Source organism: Macrosteles quadrilineatus, unplaced genomic scaffold, assembly GCF_028750875.1.
Source record: "Macrosteles quadrilineatus isolate MER2022 unplaced genomic scaffold, UCM_ALF_1.0 Scaffold_9__3_contigs__length_116548681, whole genome shotgun sequence".
In the NCBI taxonomy this organism is placed as follows: Eukaryota; Metazoa; Arthropoda; class Insecta; order Hemiptera; family Cicadellidae; genus Macrosteles; species Macrosteles quadrilineatus.
The window spans coordinates 53,201,159-53,219,497 of record NW_026542602.1 but is presented as its reverse complement, the minus strand read 5'-3'; the positions used below and the strand labels follow the sequence as shown (position 1 = coordinate 53,219,497).

Here is an 18,339-nt window from a genome sequence, read left to right as displayed (position 1 = left end):
GTTACCTTGGCCCTTTTTAATACAATAACTGTAGAACTACTGCTCCATTTACAAATATAAAGCTTTGAAGATGGCCATCAGTGTGACAGAATGGTTGCTACCCCATGTTATTGATGACACAATTTTCAGTCTAGAAGACAAAATAAGCTTAAATGTCCTGAAAGCTTTACGATTATTTTATCCCACATTAATCTTGCCTATATACCTATCAAAAACTAATTTGTTCTAGATCACCCGATCCTTCAAACGTTGGAGCTGAGAACATGGGATAAGTCTGCGCAGGAGTTTGTCAAAAAGCAGAAACAACGGATCGCGACGTCCTAGTCCACCCCATGTGCCTTGTGGCTTTACTTCCTTCTAGTGTAAGTATTTACTGTGTCATCATTCCAAAATCATTATCATTTTATTGCTATAACTATGGCATTGTCCAATTATCATTATAAAAATTAAAAATTAAATAATAGTACAAGTCTTAGTGTGGATTTTTTAACTATTTTTTTCTATTTTTTTTATATATTACACGCAACATTTGATTTATTGCTAAAATTGCTCAATTACTTTACTGTCTTTAGAGATACCATTTTGACTTGAGTAAAAAAAAAACTTCACAATGTAATTTGTCAGCAGTCAATTAAACACATCTCCATAAACTTTTACTCCAAAATACCTTTCTGAATTGCTATATTGCTGATTTGTTGAGTGGCCTACCTAGAAAATAGAAGGCTGTCAGTTTGGTCTAGAGATTAGATTAGTCACTAGTCAGTATCTTTTTGATTGGTTCAAACTAAATTCAAGTATCCTTGATGTTTAATAAAATGACCCTGGCTGAAAATCAGCTGGTCTTAATCATTAACAAAGCTACCCAATGTGTCTACATTCATTTAACATTCATCTTAGCTAAGCACACTCTGTTGAGTCCCCATTCTAATTTATAAATTGGTGTAAATACCTGCTTCAATGTAATCCAAAATATTGCAAGTGCTGCAGCTAGTTTCAACTTTGAAGAAGTCATCTTCAGATACACACATTGAAACGATTAATGTTTTATTTTATTTTAATCGTTTCAATGTTTGTGTTTGTGTGTCTCTGTACTATATGTGAACCAACGTCCTTTTGAAGAATTGATCATGACATAGATGACTTCTTGAAAAGAGAAACTAGTTGCGCCATTAACAAAACTTTGGATTATATTGAAGCAGGTATTTACACCAATTCATATATTCAAAGCGATTCCGGAGGATAACATAAAAATGACCATTAATGGTATGGTTAAATCCTCATAATTTGCACTTCCTACTTGTAATATCACATCACAGACAACCGATGAAATTTGACTCTTAGGAGATATTCACTAAAAAAATCTAAAATATGTGATCTTTTTCAGGCTGACTATGCACAAATATATCTTCAAACCTTCACTGTCTTCACGATGTCTCATCGAATCTCGATTGAAGAAAAATGCTGTCCATGATACAATAATTATGTACATGACTTTGTCTTGTGTGTTGACGATGTGTTGTCGATGTAAAGATGTGAGCGGAGTTCTCCGAGGTATAAACCGGATTTTATAATCCACATATTGATGTCTTAATGGCCTTGTAGCTTTTTATAGTGCTACTGAAGTGCTCCAACCTCCAACCTCTCCATTCCTGTCAAGGGTGTTCAGATAATAAGGTAACGTTCATGTTCGTACGATCTCAAACTGTGTTTTGCTTTTGTACTTTACCTTTACGAAAGTGTCGACCATATTTTATTATTTATTAGATTATACAGTTCACATTTTTTTGTCTGTTTAAGGATTTTCTAAACTAAAAGTCCTTTGTGGAATTTAGGTTTATGTTTTTGTTTTGTATGATCAATTTTATTTACATATTTTTTTTTAGTGTTGCATATACTTGGTCTTTTTAAACTATACATGCTTAGTATAATTTAGTATTAAATTCAAGGGTTCCAATTTTGTGGCCAAATGGTTCTTTTTGTACAACAAACGTATTCAAAATTTTGGACAAAGAATATTGACTAAAACAATTACATTTCATGAAAAAGTATTACTTTCAACTTTTAGTTTCATAAAAATTGTAAGCGTACAGCAATCACAATCTATAAATTATGTGAACCAAATAGTAGTGCACATGAAAATAATAAAAGTAAAATGGAATTATAGATTTAGATGTTCTCTCATCTACAGGAATGTATTTAATTCTTCAATAAATAAATACAAACACATATTTTCAAGTTTAACGATGTATAAATCAATTTCAATTTCTCTTCTTCATGCACCTTTTTCCTTAACACGTTTGCTACTGCAATAGTACTAAATTTTTTATTCGTGTGGACCAGCGATGCACATATGCGTTGGCCGGTATTTACCAATAGACTGCTGTTGCATATATGCGACAACTGATCACATTAAAATAGACTGATGTCGCATATTTGCGTCGGTGTCCAATGTTGTTAAAAAGCTTATATCTTTGTAACGGTCTATTTGAAGGTACTGAATTCTTTGCAGCGGTCTACAGGGATGTCTGTCGCATATGCGCGTCACTTGGTCTGTGGATATGAGGATTAGTTGCTTCATATGATAGTTGGCAAAAGGCAAAACAGATTTTTACTTTGCTGCATTGCTCTGCATGTACTGTTAACCAAGTGACACCTGGTCTATGTGGAATATTAAAATGTATACCTCGGGCCGTGGCAATGACTTTAGTGTCGCAAATATGTGGCGATCGGTAGCGAACGTGTTAATAATCTGTTTTCTACTCTCCCACTTGCACTTTGTTGTGCAAAATAATAAAAAAAAAACTGTTCTATTTCCAGATTTGTTCTAGATACTCTTTTAAATCGCTTTTGCCAAGCACTACAATAAAATAAGCTGAATATTTTTTAATGATTGTCACAAAAAGCATTTTGTTTTCCTTTAATTAATCTCTTAGGAGGGAACATATTGTATTGTCCTATTGTACTTCTTATTGTATTCCTTGAAAATAAATTCCGGTAATTTCTAAAACCATTTTCTTTTAGTTGAATGTTAACATTTAAAACCTTTTGTATCACCTTAACGGCCACAGTGTATTCTCTTACTGTATATAAACCTGCTTCAGCTATTTGATGATATTTTTTATACAATAGTCGTTGTGTATATGTGGACCATAAGAACTCAAAATATTGTCAATTTATACAAACTATCTACAATTATTGTATATAGTAATATATGATATTCATAGCTAATAACAGGGTTGGAAAACATTGTGTTTCAACTATTTTTTTTTTTTAACTTCTGGCTGATTGCAACATTTGCATTGTTACTGGTATAATCCCATTGTTAGGTAATGATTCATATGCCTTTTGCACCTTCGTTTACATAAGTATATACCAAGAAGCATATTTTCATGTCATATAGGCCTAGTTGTATGTCAAAAATAACTCATTTTATTGCTGATTTAAAAAATTCATTTTAAGGTTAATTTATACATTTTACAATTTTGGAAAATTTCCTAGCTTTTACTAGTGTCAGCTAACTTAGTGTGTATTTAAAATATTTTTTTACAATTGACTATAAAAATAAATATCTTCATATATCAATTAAAATAAATTCCGCAAAGAAATTTTAATGTTTGGAACTAATTGTATGATATTAAAACCCCAGACCATTTTATCAGTTAAACTTTTCAAGTGTGAAAGCTACAGTAGTCGGTTATGTTATCATTACGAATTCTGCAACGTTGATTAAAATTAAATGTATAAATAAAATGATATTAAGTAAATTTATTTGTGACATCACAGAGAAGTAAGCTACTAAAGAAACTTGCTTATAGAACGACTGTGCGCTTTTAGCTCTAGAAGGTTGGGCCAGAAATATACTTGTCACAACCAAGGAAGAGCCTGATAGTGGAGCACTGTTAACTCTATTCCTATCACGCAGGGCACGGGGTCTTCCACCACCGTGAGCGTTGTAGTACATAAAGGCAAGGGATCGATGTTGGAATTTGCCATAGAAGAAAAACTCAAGGGTAAGTGTACCCTTGAGTTTTTCTTCTCTACCTGACTTTTCTGTGGGGAGGTCTAGCTGTTCGTAGACTATAAATTAAAATTTTGTTTTATTTCGAACAATTTTGGATTACAGTACTAATTAAGCGACTGTGTTTATACTTAAGACATATTCTAAAACAGAGACACAAATTAATTTTTATGGCTATAATAGTAAAATTGTTCTGTCAATTTTAAGCAAAAACTGTCATTATGTTATGAGAAACGTTGTAGGGTAATTTCTATATTTTTTGTGCATTCTTTTTTAAAGAATTCCCCAACCCCTAGATACATTTATTCAAAGTCATTATTATACCAAGTTAGTCCAATTTATGTGCCAAAAAGAGTCGATAGATGAGTCTTATCATAAGCTGTAATTTTTCTAATTTATTTCCCAAAAAAAAATTTCTCTTAGGTAAATGTTAATGAAAATCATTGTTTTACTTCTGACTTTGCTATGGAAAATAAACTTTTTAAATTTAACAAATGTCATTTATTCTGAGGATGTGAAATGTGATATTATATAACTCTACTACAATATACCAAAACAATTATTCTTTGCTATAATTGTGTATCTAACCTTATATGGCTTGTAGACAACTTTTCACTATAACAAAAGATTAATATCTATTGTGGGTCTAACATTTTACGTTTTCTTTTTTGTATAAGTAAGTTATTTTGTTATTTTTGTGAATCAAAAACACTTATTGCCTTTTCAATCACAGGGGCTTAAAATGAATATGTTAATTAAAGCCTAATACTGTATTAGTATGGTACTGAAGCTGCAAAATAATATAAAATGGACTTTAATGGCACTAATTTTAATATCTACCCATCATGGTTTGTTATTGCTTGCTCATGTAATTTTAATGTTCCTTTGACATGGTAACAATAGTTTGTTATTAGTTAGTTTGTTAGCTTGCATTCAGATATATATGTGGTTGTTTAAAATAACATATTTTTGTATTGATATTTGGTTTGCCAGAAGGCAGTTTGAAGGCTTGCCTAAAATGTACAATCAAATTGTAATGTGCTAACCATTGGCTATATCGTTGTATTTTTTATTGCATGTAAATAAAGATGAAAATATTTTAAACGTGTACGAGTACAATAATTATATTTTAATTGTAACCTCAAACATTGTGTTTTGGATTTCATACCACCCTATGGATACTGTAGATAAATATATACCTATTTTAGCAAAAAATATCTTAAATCATAAAAGGAAAAATAATAACCTGTCTGCCATAGTTACTCAAATTAACTGATCTACAGTCTTGTTGCTTTTTCAAATATTATGTAAAAACATATTAAATGTTAATTCAAATAAGTATTTCTTATACTGCTGCAAAACTGCTGTTTTCAATACACACAGTGTGATGCTAAGGTATCATTTTTGGTCCTTCAGCAAAATAAAACAACCCTACTGTTGTTAACAACTAGTTCATTATTTGTAATTAGTACAAATAATGTGATGTGTCTGCAATATTATGTTCAATTAATGACGTCAAAATAGTATCTATATTTCACTACTAGTCCCAAAAGTGGCCAATTTTGGAGCAAGATGGTTTACGAGCGAGGCGAAGACTAGCACAGAAAGAGAAAACATCTAAATCTTTTGAGCCCCGTAATAGTATATTACGTTACAAGTCCTGAATATAAGTTTTTGCCGGACGAGTGTGGTCGTTCCCGTGCAAAACGAAGTCGAGTATGGGATTACCATACGAGTCCGGTAAACACATTTTGGACGAGTGGCGTACGATAGTTTACGCCATACTACTAAATCTGTACAAATCCTTATATATTACCATACCACCAACTAAAGGACTAAAAATCACCAGACATAACCTCTAAGAGAGGTTATATTTTTGTTTATAACCACTCATTGCCACCCAAATACAGTATACTTATTTCGTACTTATTATCAGTACAGCTGAATGGTTTACGCCACACTACATTATTTTGACGAACTTCCCACCCAAGGATTTAGTCCAGAAAATAGCTGTTTGTCGCCAGCTTATTCAAATGGGGTTTCATTGCATACTACTGTACTGTAATGAGTTTTACTGGACACCTATCAGCTGATTATACTGTATTTAGGTGGCAATGAGTGGTTATAAACAAAAACATAACCTCTCTTAGAGGTTACGACTAGTGATTTTTAGTCCTTTGGTTGGTGGAACTGGAAATATATAACGATTTGTACGGATTTAGTAGTAGGCAATGGTGTAAACTATCGTACGCAACTCGTATGGTAATCCCACACTCGTCCGGTAAACCTTTTTTTTCAGGACTAGTAATGTACTGTAATATACTATTCTAGTTCTTTTGATTTTAAATGTGAGAAATAACTGCCTTAATATTTACATTAAAGAATCTTTTATTCTCCCTTACATCCAGAAATGTTCTTTAGGGCTGGTTCTCACAAATAATGTTATAAATATCGGAGCATGGTCGGTCGTTGAGGAAAATTTGGCGACGTCCCTCAAATTTTTTTGCCTCTACACAGTTCTCATTATTTTTGAAATTATCAGGTTGGTTATGCTGCCAACCGAAAGAACCAATTTCCTTATTGAGACCTGCCCATTCGAATATCTTCTTTTTATTTTCATCTCGTTTGAACGAGGTGCCAGCTGTCCACGAACTGGTGAACTCGGAGCCTAAAAAAGATTTGATTTTAGTGTGAAGAAGTATACAAGTTTCTCCAATTACTTTTTAGTAAATCATTCATCTTTATTAGTATAAGTGTGAAAAATTGCACATTTCCTGAACGCAACTTAATTGTATATTGAGAAAACGTAATCTCGTATCCTATTTTTCTAATCAATCATGTCATATGAATGAGATTATTAAACGGTCAGAGATTTGGCTATCTAAGATTAAGTAAATGATTTTACTGGAACTTTACATGCTTATTATTACTGTACATGGACAAAGATTATTTAGTGGCTAAGTTTTGGAGGTAGAGCCAAGGTGCCATTCTTCAATAAAATGGTAATTAGTAACAAGACCAGAATTTTTACTACATCCTCAAAAAAAAGTTTGACACACTCCAAAAAAATCATCAATGCAAATTTATTTTTAGGTATTTTATTCATTAGACTTACTCACTATAATAATTGTTGTAAAGTGCTTTGATAGTCGCTTAACAGAAAAAATAAAATAAAAACTATTATAAAAGAAACCCACCTATTGCTTGTCTGATAACTAATGATTTTAGTTCAGAACTTTTGAAATATACTAATCTGAACACTTTCATTTCGTAAGAGCAACTTTCTCCAAATAATTTACAAATATATATTTTATGTTTTAATTTATAGTCTGATTTTTACCGGAGTGCGGCTGAAGCTCAGCCCTACCTGCGAGGGACCCGACTCACGCACGCACACTCACCACCGTCCTAATTGCCTGAAAGCCCCGATCCCCTATTCACTAAGTAGGAATATAACATCTGTTGTATGATACCTCAAAATTGCAATTCATTTGATGTTAGATTTACAGTAAAATGGTTAGTGTTAGTAAATTTGTTGTTTAATTCAATGAAAAATGAGTCCAAACACGAAATGATTATGACAAGGAGCTAGCTAATAAAAACGTGTAAAATTTTCGTAGCTTTTACACTTTGTAAGCAAAATATGTATTGTTTGGTATCATTTTACTAAGCATTTTGAGCTGAAGTCAAAAGCGTTACCAGATTTTATAACAAACGTAAAATTAAAAAAAATTGATAGTTTAATTTCCGTGAGCCACCGATGACTCGAGTGGCAGGACAATGGTCCGTCCCACGTCCGTCCTAATCCCTTGCGTCTGTGTGTGTGAGGCCTGCGTGTGTGTGAGTAGGGTCGACCCTTCAGCCAGCCGCTTTCCGTCAGCAATCACACTGGGGACACCGAAACTGCCACGACGTTTTACGATCATGCTCCATACTGAAACTGCCACGGCAATTAGTGAGGATTATAAGGGTGTTTTTGAGAGGGCTAGGAACACTGAAACTGCCACGGCGGATTCCCCAGATAGACGGGGAGAAACGGGAGACTCAAAATTCCCATTTCTGTCTTAACCTTTTCTTTCACAATAATACGTTGATAGGAAAAATAAGTGATTGATTTGCCCTTTCGTATTTATATTTTAGGAGTTATTTTACGTTAATTTAAGTTTTTAGTTTTGCGACTGTTAGAGTATTTACTTTATAAGTATTTATTCCGTCTCTTGAGAGTATATTTGCTTTAATGAAAGACCACCTTCGATTCAAGAGAAAAATTAAGTCCTTGTTGCTTTCCAAATGCTGCTACAGCGTCCGTGAATTTCTGGCTGGCGGTTAAAGATTTATTTTCCTTTAATTTTATTTATTGTATAAGGGTATGCATTTTAAGTTGCTGATTTGTATTCAGTATATTGTATTGAATTATATTGACATAGCTAATGCAAATTGTATTTGTTAATTTGGCAAATAAATGACTTATTGACTTATTGACTTATGAATAATTATTTACCACTAAGAAACAAGTTTTATGTTTCATTTACCACTTTTATAACACTGCATTTTATATGATCTGTTCGACGCTTTTAATTACACGAGAGGTGATCAAATACTAATATAATACTGTAAAACTGTAATATTCAAAAATAGTTTTATTCGCCCAAGACGCTAGGTTGCAGAACTACAAATACTGTACCCAACCTCCATGGTCTGCAGAGGGCCGTTCACGTGGAATCTCAGTGGAATGCCCTCCTATTAGCTTGACTCATGTAAATATTTTTCAAATTCCGTATTTCTCAACAGTTTTGTGCCATCCTTCAGAGAGTTAGTAGTAAGGGTGTTGGTGTGTTAGTTATACTTAGTTGATAGTCTTTCGATTGAGGATAAGATATTTGAAACGAAGAGAAAGGGCGCGGCGTTGTTAGTACACGGCAACCGTTTTGTTATACAAAGTGTGGTGTTAATAAGTGGTTTTGCTAGAGAAAAATCGGGGAGGATGTGGAGCAAAATGCTTCACATATTATATATATATAACAACGAGTAACAGTAACTGAAACGATTTTAACGCGTACCATTCTTCAGTCACTGTAGTGGGTTGAGTTTAGATAGATACCTCTAGCTTTTGTCGATATTCTTTCTTCGATATATATTTCTTCGACTAATGGCCTATTAATATGAGGTGTCACTCGATGGGGCCACCAAAATAGCCCATTTTTGGTTTAAGAACAAAATTTGAATACAACAAAAAGTTCACTTGCGTGATATAGAGACGTGTACAGAGTTTTGTTTTCTTGGCGTAACCCGTTAAAATGTTAACTGGTGAGGTCCATACTTTTGCCCAGCCCTGTATATGTGAATAAACGAAATTTATAATTGAGGTATATTACTAAATAAATATGCAAAAACATACACCGAGTCTCATTTCATTCTAATTAAACATGAGAAAATGGGAAACAAATTCGTGTTGATTTCCCACCAGGCGTAACATCCGTGACAATTTTCTGTGATCATAGAAACGACCGAGATTATTACTTGCGATCACGGAAACGCCTAAAAATGAAGAATCGGCGTAAGAAACTTAAACGAACATCCGTGATCGTATGTTACGATCGTGGCCAAATCCGTGATAATTTCTAATTTCTAGCGATCAAACGTAGAAATAACTGTGATGGTAAACTACGACAGCAATGATGATGACCGGTGATGATTTCACAATTGCGGCAACATTCGCATTCATCTCCAGCGATTATTTTAACACCCGTAACTATTTTTCGCGATCGACGAAAAATTAATGATCATCTTGCACTTGCGGCTTAGTGTGTGATGATTTATCGATATTGCGCTAATATTCGTGGTAATTTCTACAGTAGTTTCTCGCAATGGCGTTTTTCGATTACGCAAAACGTGTAAGCTTTGTGTTTTAGGGTGGATTTTACGGCAAATATTTGACCATTTTTATTTCCCGGTGTCTTACTAAATTCAATTACAACTCATGGACTTTTTCCTGATACTTAAAATTCACGTGCTATTCCCGGTTGCTAGGTTGGCAGAATTAGGCGACCCTGAATTATCACTACAAGTAGCCTAGGCTATTAGGATTTATTTTTTATCAACCGTATCTAAAATGTATACTTATCAATTTTGAAGTTTTTCTGGTATTATTAATGTAAACCTACACATTATTCGCCTTATGTATACAAGTATAATTGTATCTGTATATTTCTTGGCCTAGTCTTGTATTTTATTTGTATTTCGTACTAAACAAAATCTGGACAGACTCGAACTCAATTCTGTGTATTCTAGTCATCACAAAGGATCTCTAACTTCGACGCCAATTCCTAAGACAATTGGAACGCAGTGCGCGCAGTATTTCCAACTCATTGCTGAAAAGCATGTTTTGACGGTATTCCCAGCCCATTTCTAAATACATTACCTCCACCGCAGCCCGCAGCAAACCTGCACACTAAGTGAATTCCAATTTGTTTGATTAGATTCTTACTAAAATTGTCCATAAACAAGACATATTTATTCCCCATTTAAATAACATTAGATTTAACAAATACCTAGGGTTTACTGCTACGGCGAGGTTAAGTGTTTTTTTTGCAAAATATTAATAGTATAGGATTAAATCAATAAATTCGCCAAATATGATCAACATATTTATCACAATTGTGTTTTATTTGTACTTCAGGACACGTATCCTGTTGTGCTACTATTTGCATTAGATTATGTTTCTTCTTGTGCAATTTTGACGATGCCTACCTACACCTTGGTATATTTATAAACTGAAAACTTCAAATCTAATGATAAAATATGTGTTTATCGAGTTCTTTAACGCCAGTAATTCACTATAACGGGTTAAGAGCATTCATATAATACATTTAGTAAGAAACATTTTACATTCAATTGCAATCTTAATCCTTTAGAACAATATTATTTAATTATTTCTGACTTCATCGGTAGTTAAATGGATTTTCTATTGATACTTGATTTAAATAAGTACAAAGTTAGTATGGCCTCTTTTAAGTAGCGACATGAAAAGCATTTAACTAAGTTATGAGCAAAGTAAAGTGTTGTGTTTCAAAATCGTCACTGTGATGAGTGAGGGATATTCTCATTCCCGTTTCTCCCTGCACGTTGCCAAACCAACCTCCCCTTCCTGAGGAATCCGCCGTGGCAGTTTCAGTGTTTCTAGCATTCTCAAAAACACCCTTATAATCCTCACTAATTGGCGTGGCAGTTTCGGTATGGATTATGATCATAAAACGTCGTGGCAGTTTCGGTACAGCCCACTATAGGTGAGTGATCTTATCATTATCACTTCATAGTATAGCTTTAACTTCTCATAAAGTTTCTTATCACTATCTTTCTTTAGGACAATGTGTATACTTTTCTCTAAACATTTTTAACCACATAAATTGCATAACATTTTAATATTTATACAGTTCTCCAGTCTAGTAGTAGAGTGTGGGTTCTGGATCTTGAGGACTCAGGTTCAACTCCCGCCAATCACCATGTTTAATGTTTAATTTATTCCCGGATTTATCCATGTGATAATGTCGCAACCGTTATTGCCTGAAGTAATGTGTAAAACAGTTCTGAGTGAAAATTTAAAAACGTACGTTTTCATGTCCCTGGCCTTTTACTTCGTAGATACTGGATTTGTAGTTTATTATTATGTGTTTTAATATTTTTTGGGACGGGGGCAACATGTTACACACATTTATTTGGTTTTAAATAGGTTCTAGGTATTTTTTTCGTATTTTAAAAGTCTAGAAATTCACGACCATGACGTGCCCTAGGGCACATTTTCCAACTTTCACGCTGTTTTTAGACTAATTATTCATGCCGAAATATATAAAGCCATATTTTTATGTCATCAATGATTATTAAATTTACATAAAAGGGGCATATTATAATTTTATTGGCATTGCAAACTGACTACCATGACAAAATAAGTCTGTCCCTCGATTTGGCGTCACGACCATTTGGGAACAATTTTCAACTTTGGAGCACGACAGTGGCAAGCCTGGCGTCGATGGAGTCAGTTGGTTTTAGAGACTAGTTCGGGGTGTACGTCAGGATTGTAGTGCCGGTCGTTTCGAGTTGAAAGGAGGAATTACAAGATTAATAAAGGAAAGATTGTGTTTTTTGTAATTTTGGTGTGTCCATGACCGTACGTAGTCATTTGATGTAGTAGACATGGTGTTATTTTTTGTTTATTAGATATTTCAATTGCTAGATTAACCTTGAAGTCCACTTTGTATCCTCGAACATGAGGTGCAGGGCTACCGCCAGAACACAGCCAAATAACACGTAATTTCACGACCAAAGTTTCACGACCATCGTGGGTTTTTTCACGACCAATCCAGCCTTATGGATTATAGTGTGTTTGGTCGTGACAATAACTTTAATATAATTGTAAATTGGACAGTTTAGTTCAATTGAAACACATATTTTTATTATAACTAACAGTATAATTGAAGGATTGTTTAAAAAGATTTAGATTATTCCAGACAATTCACGACCGTACCGCTTGTCCCTGACCATCACGTTTATGATTTCTATCATAAAAATTTCAAAAATTAAAATATCGTCATATTTCAATGTTTTATACACAAAAAAGCACCCCTCTATACAAACATAATCATTTTTCGGGTCTCAGGTAAGTTTTTTTGGAGTTATACAAACTTAAAAAGATTTTATTGACTTATTTTAAATTTTTTGAGTTTTTTTATTTTTTTCTAGAAAGACCAAATATGCCAAAAGCTCAGTGACCTTTTTATTGTATAATGGTCATAAAAGTAAATTGGTTTATAGCAAAACATAGTTATAAAAATAATATTAAGCATTTTTAATATTCATTTAAACGTCCGTTATGGTCGTGACAGGATTTTGTGTTTTTCCACTAAAGATGCTCTTTAAAAAAAAAAACTACCAAAAGATATTGCATTACCATGGAAATTTTATGAAACTTCAAATGTTAATGAAATAAAAAAAATAATAAAAGTTTTGACAAAAGGGGAAAAAATTTGGAAAGTGCTTTTCCTGAAAACGTACGTTTTTAAATTTTCACTCTTCTATTCTAGAACCTAGCATCCTAGGTTGGAAGGAGGGACAAAAAATGTCTACATTTTGTTCTGTGGTGAGTGTAAATTAAATTACTAACTACTGTATAAGTTTTTTACCTACCACCACATTTGCTCCTGCATGCATTGATCGCTTCACCCAATTCTCCATGAGCCTGTTTAGTAACAGTGGTTGCCAGATTCCATTGTTTACTTTTACAAAAGTTCAAGGCACCTTGCCAGTCTTTCTGTAAATATGTAATGTAAATACAAGAGTTATAAGACATTCTTGAAATTATTATATTCCATTGTATCAAGATATTTGTTATGAATAAATCATCAACTTTAATTGTAAATAATAATTATTTCTTAACACATGAGGTAATTAAGTGGTTTTAGTTCACTGGTTGGAGTTATCACTTTCCTCCATTTTAAACAATGCTAATACTCCTTTTAAAGTACATTGTCTAAATATCTTTACAATAATATGTTATACATCAGGTGTTTTAAAACATAACAGCTGATTTAATCATTTGTTTTTAGCGAATTTCCCATATAGGGAATATTTACTTTTTCCAATTTACTTTTTCGTTTTGAGGTCCCTAGAAGCCAAAAACACTATCCGTTCAAATTCATATATATATATATATATATTTATATATATATATTTATATACATCTATATATATATATACATATATATGTGTGTGTGTGTGTGTGTCCGTCAGCACGATAACTCGAGCAAAAATGATCCGATTTTGATGAAATTTGGTAGAAACGTGTAAACCTACATTTATTCGAACGAGTTCGCGAATCAGCATGATCGGACTATGGTAACAGGGGTTTATGGGGGGTTTTATGGAGTAAAAATAAGTTTTTCCCATTTTTGACCCTAAAAACACAAAATTCCACAATTTCTTTCTAAACAATTTTGTAGAGCTCAAAAAACAAATAATTTAGTATATTGAAGCGTTATTATGCGTCTAATGGTTGCGGAGAAAATATTGTAAATTTAAAATTCCCATGTTATTCTTATGGAGAATAAGTCAACTGTTGTAGTTTGCTTGTTTATGAACATATTTTGATAGAATATGTAAAATACATTCATTTCTTACTAAACTATTAACATTTTACAACAAAAAACACCTTTTTACCCTCCCTATTGCAGCAAACCTAAGTACTCGTTAAACTAATCTATACTTATTTAATACGCAAGCAGGTTTTTTGTGACAATTACTCCTCCGAAACTACTGAACCGATTGACATGTTTTTGGTGTCATTGGAAAGAGCGTAACGTGAAGTTGTGCAGGAAACCTTCTTTTTAAGGAAATAATTAGAGAGTGAGGCCCTGGGGCCCTTATAAGTTTCGTATTTCTCCATAAGGAGAACAAGGGATATAATTTTTATTTACAGAAACATATGTTTGTTATTCGAAAATAGTCAAAGTCTACTACATAATAATTGCTGTGTATTATGACTGTTAATGTAAACTACATTTCAATCTAGGATTGTGTGCCTTAAACTTTACTCATAATGGATCTCACTACTTTATTTTCATGCTGGGAATAGTAAAATTTAGTTGAGAATAAGTTACCATATTTAGAAAACTTTTACTATAGCCTAATATAATAATTGATGTATTTAAAATCACAAATCTTTGACATTATTAATTTATTAGAAACGAAACAGCTGATCGAGAAATCAAACAAATCATCTACTTCATGTGAATAATATTTTTACACAAACATAGTTTTTTTTTACCAATAACTTGATTCTTTTTTACTTGTGAGTGATGTATTTCGAGTTTGCAGTTATAAAAGCACCAAGCCAAGTAACTTTTATCTAATTTTCTTTATAAACTAACAGTATTAATGAATTACTACATGAACTTGACAAGTTAGGTAATTAATTGTCAGTATGCCAAGGGGAAGAAGAGTGGGTCCTCGAAAACAGACGAAGGCGGTGACACCCATCTAGAAGATCCAACTGAGTTTTTAAATATAGAGGTCAGTGGATTGCCAAGACACAGATACTAATAAAAGGGGGCAGTGGTTTTATCTACATAATTAATACACTACATGAAACTTTGTCGGTTGAACTCCTCCGCCATTTCATAACCGATTTTATCCATTGACATCTCATTGGAAAGAGCGTGTCGCGTAGATTTGCAAACTGGCCTTACATTTTTGAAAAAGTCCCTTGGGCTCTGCCCCAGTGGCTGTTAAAGTTCCCATGTTATCCTTACGAAGAACATAATTGTTTACATTTTGATCAGCTGTATAATTTAATTGCTGTTATTTATTTTTCAATTCAATGAAACGCATTGAGTGCATTTTATACTATTTGAGTTTGTTTAAACATAACCCTCAAGACGGATCGTGTTAGCATGATTGTAACTTAAATTTGTGCATTTATCGTTGTTTTGTGTAGCTATAATTTGTTTATTTGTTGTTTTTTTCTTCTTTTAAATGCCTCCGACGTGACGAAAACGAGACATAGACAGGAGGCGTAATCGTGATAACGACCGCAGCTACAGACAGGCTACAAAATGCGCCCTAATACTTACTACCCCAAAACGACTTTTCGTTCTCAATTGGCCCTCTATCAATGACCTGTGTTGCCTGTACTGCGAGGAATTTTACGAAGGATAAAACCGGCCGGAATGCTTTAGGTTTATCAATAACGAAGATAAACATGATCTGAGTTACACACCGGTTATCTTTGAGGTGACTCTTTTAAACTCATTGTAAATAGCCTATGACTGTTATTCGTTTTGAAATAACTCCTGTAATACTTTGCAATTGCTCGAATTCGAGCAACATGTACACTAGTTCTATTTAAATAGGGAATAAATGAGATATTTTTCAGGAGGCATTTTATTGTGAATCCAATCAGGCAAATGGAAATTCGCTAAGTCTGCAGGTTTGCTGCGGCGGGGGTATTGTTATTTATAAGTATAACTTGTTGTTTGTTATAAGTAACATTAATCTTTCTTTAAATAAATTTAAAAACGTTGTTAATGTTAAAACTTTTTTTGTAATTAGTAATAGAATTGGACAATACCTTATAGTATTTCTGTATCTACAAGAGTCCTCCTTTACTTACAACAAGGAAGATTCTTTACTTACCTATAACAAACCAAGTTATACTTATAAATAACAAAAACAAATGATTGAATCAACTGTTATGTTTTAAAACACCTGATTGAGTATAACAGATTATTGTAAAGATATTCAGACAATTTAAAAGGAGTATTAGCAATGTTTAAATGGAGAAAAGTGGTCATGCATTTGGAAAAAAATACATTTATCTGTTAGTATTTATCCATTCTTAACAAATAAGGTATTATTGAAAATTACATAACATTTATTACCTTTTTGTCTCTTACAATTTTTTTGTAGAGTTACCGGTACTGGTTTTGTAAAATTTCGCATCAAATATTTTAAATGGCTGCCATATTTAACACTTTATGATATTTTAGTATATAATATTTAACAAAGATAGGTCTTATTAAGATAAACATTTTTGAAACATCTCAACGCTGTAAGTCAAACTGTTTAGGAGTTATTATTTTTTGTGTTAAAAACACATAAATACTGACAGACGGAAAGGCACCACAGACCCATGTTCCTATGATGAACTGTATGTGTCTTGACCTATTACAATAACGCTATATACATGTGTCCAGAGAGTTAAGGGACACTCATATATTACTGTCTTAAAACAGCTTATTTTATTTAGTAACAAAGGTTAACAGGTCTTACTCAATTCTACATCACCCTTCAATATTATTCAACTTTAAAATACACATTAAATGTGTGTCGCTGTTCAAAAATAATATGGTATATATAATAATGGTAGTACGTGAAAAAATTTTTATGACGATTGATACTTGGAACCTTGAATTTAGTTTACCTTAAAATTTAGTATTACATTACATTAATTTGCCAATATTTGCAATAAGTTATACCTTCATTGTGTAGAGGTGCAATTCCTTCCCTTCCGATATTTCTGAAAGAATTAACAATAATATTCATTAACATAAACTAAAATTAAGTATTAAAACTCTAAATAAAAATAATAAAAACAATTTAACCCATATGATAGTTAGTTTAGTCTAATAACAAGTGTGCTTAAAAAATCCAAAACTAATAATTGATTTCATAGGAACTAAATTATTTTACCCTTATAATTTTACTATGCTGGATGTATGGGTTTAATTATATTCGAGCCATAACATCTAACCTTATAGTGAAAATTAGTAAAATAAATGAAATTCACTAAAACCCCATAATTTTATTTTTTAATCTTGTTAAATGCACATCTTTTACCATTTCCATTTTCTTATTAGGCTACCTCAAAAATAAGAATAATGTGATGAAGTAAATACATTGATATAATTAATGTTCTTGAAATCAAATGAGTTTACCAATTTATCACTTATATGTTTGAATATCCGTAATTAATAATATTACTATTTGTAAAAACTTTATAAATAATTAAATATTGTTAGATAAATACCTATAATTATAATTGATGCAATTATAAATATGCCTTGTAGAACCACCATTACTCAATTTTTTGGGAATTCGGAGTTGAAAGAAATAAGATACTGGCCGGTAAACTAAAACCTAACATATTACCTGCAGGTTGTTGAATTTCTTTGTTTTGTATGACATTAGAAGCGGCAACTGGCGTGTTAGTTTTGAAACTCTTGACATTTTGACGTGGTTAAATATTTGTCGTATTAAAATGAAAGACATAGCCTACCTTTCGGAAAATTTGTCACTGGAAGCATCTGTTTGTGAAATATCACCAAATTGTTTTATACTAAATAAGATAAATGAACTGAATTTTTTTTTAGATCCAACACTTAAGGAATATTTTTAACACAATTTTAAGCTTCGAACCTGTATTATGTTTATGGCTTAATTTATATTGCACAAAAGATAAGCAATACACTGAGCTGGTGTCGGAGTTTTATAGCTTAAGTCACTGTGTGCTGTAATAATACGCAATAAAAACAACCAATACGACAACGCTTTGCTCCAAGTAAAATATCTGTTATACAAATTTTGCCTGGGTTAAATTTCTACAAATAGTCACACTTTAATTCCAAAAGCTTTAGTATTTATATTTAATTTAGTTCCTTGATCGTTACTTCGTGTTTTAAGTATTAATGTAAAAAATGAAGCTACGAGGTTCGAGAAACATTTCAGAACTGTCCCATAATCTTTTACACGACTTCTCTGGACATTATTACTAT

At 32.4% G+C, this 18,339-nt stretch overlaps 2 protein-coding genes across 2 annotated transcripts in view; one reads left to right on the top strand and one right to left on the bottom strand.

Moving 5' to 3' along the window:
- LOC129002137 (BAI1-associated protein 3-like) overlaps nucleotides 1-5,155 on the top strand; it is a 268,228-nt gene extending 263,073 nt beyond the window's left edge. The window contains exons 29-30 of the mRNA XM_054429736.1: nucleotides 230-362; nucleotides 1,385-5,155. Coding sequence (XP_054285711.1) covers nucleotides 230-324 — 95 coding nt within the window. The 3' untranslated portion in view covers nucleotides 325-362; nucleotides 1,385-5,155. The remainder of the gene's footprint in view (nucleotides 1-229; nucleotides 363-1,384) is intronic.
- Nucleotides 5,156-6,388: 1,233 nt separating this feature from the next.
- On the bottom strand, nucleotides 6,389-17,783 carry LOC129004380 (C-type lectin BML-1-like). Its single transcript, XM_054432951.1, has 4 exons — nucleotides 17,717-17,783; nucleotides 17,044-17,084; nucleotides 13,199-13,322; nucleotides 6,389-6,686 (listed from the first exon to the last, which is right to left on the bottom strand). The coding sequence occupies exons 2-4, from the start codon at nucleotides 17,047-17,049 to the stop codon at nucleotides 6,436-6,438; spliced, it is 381 nt and encodes a 126-aa protein (XP_054288926.1). The 5' UTR covers nucleotides 17,050-17,084; nucleotides 17,717-17,783; the 3' UTR covers nucleotides 6,389-6,435.
- Nucleotides 17,784-18,339: the final 556 nt, after the last annotated feature.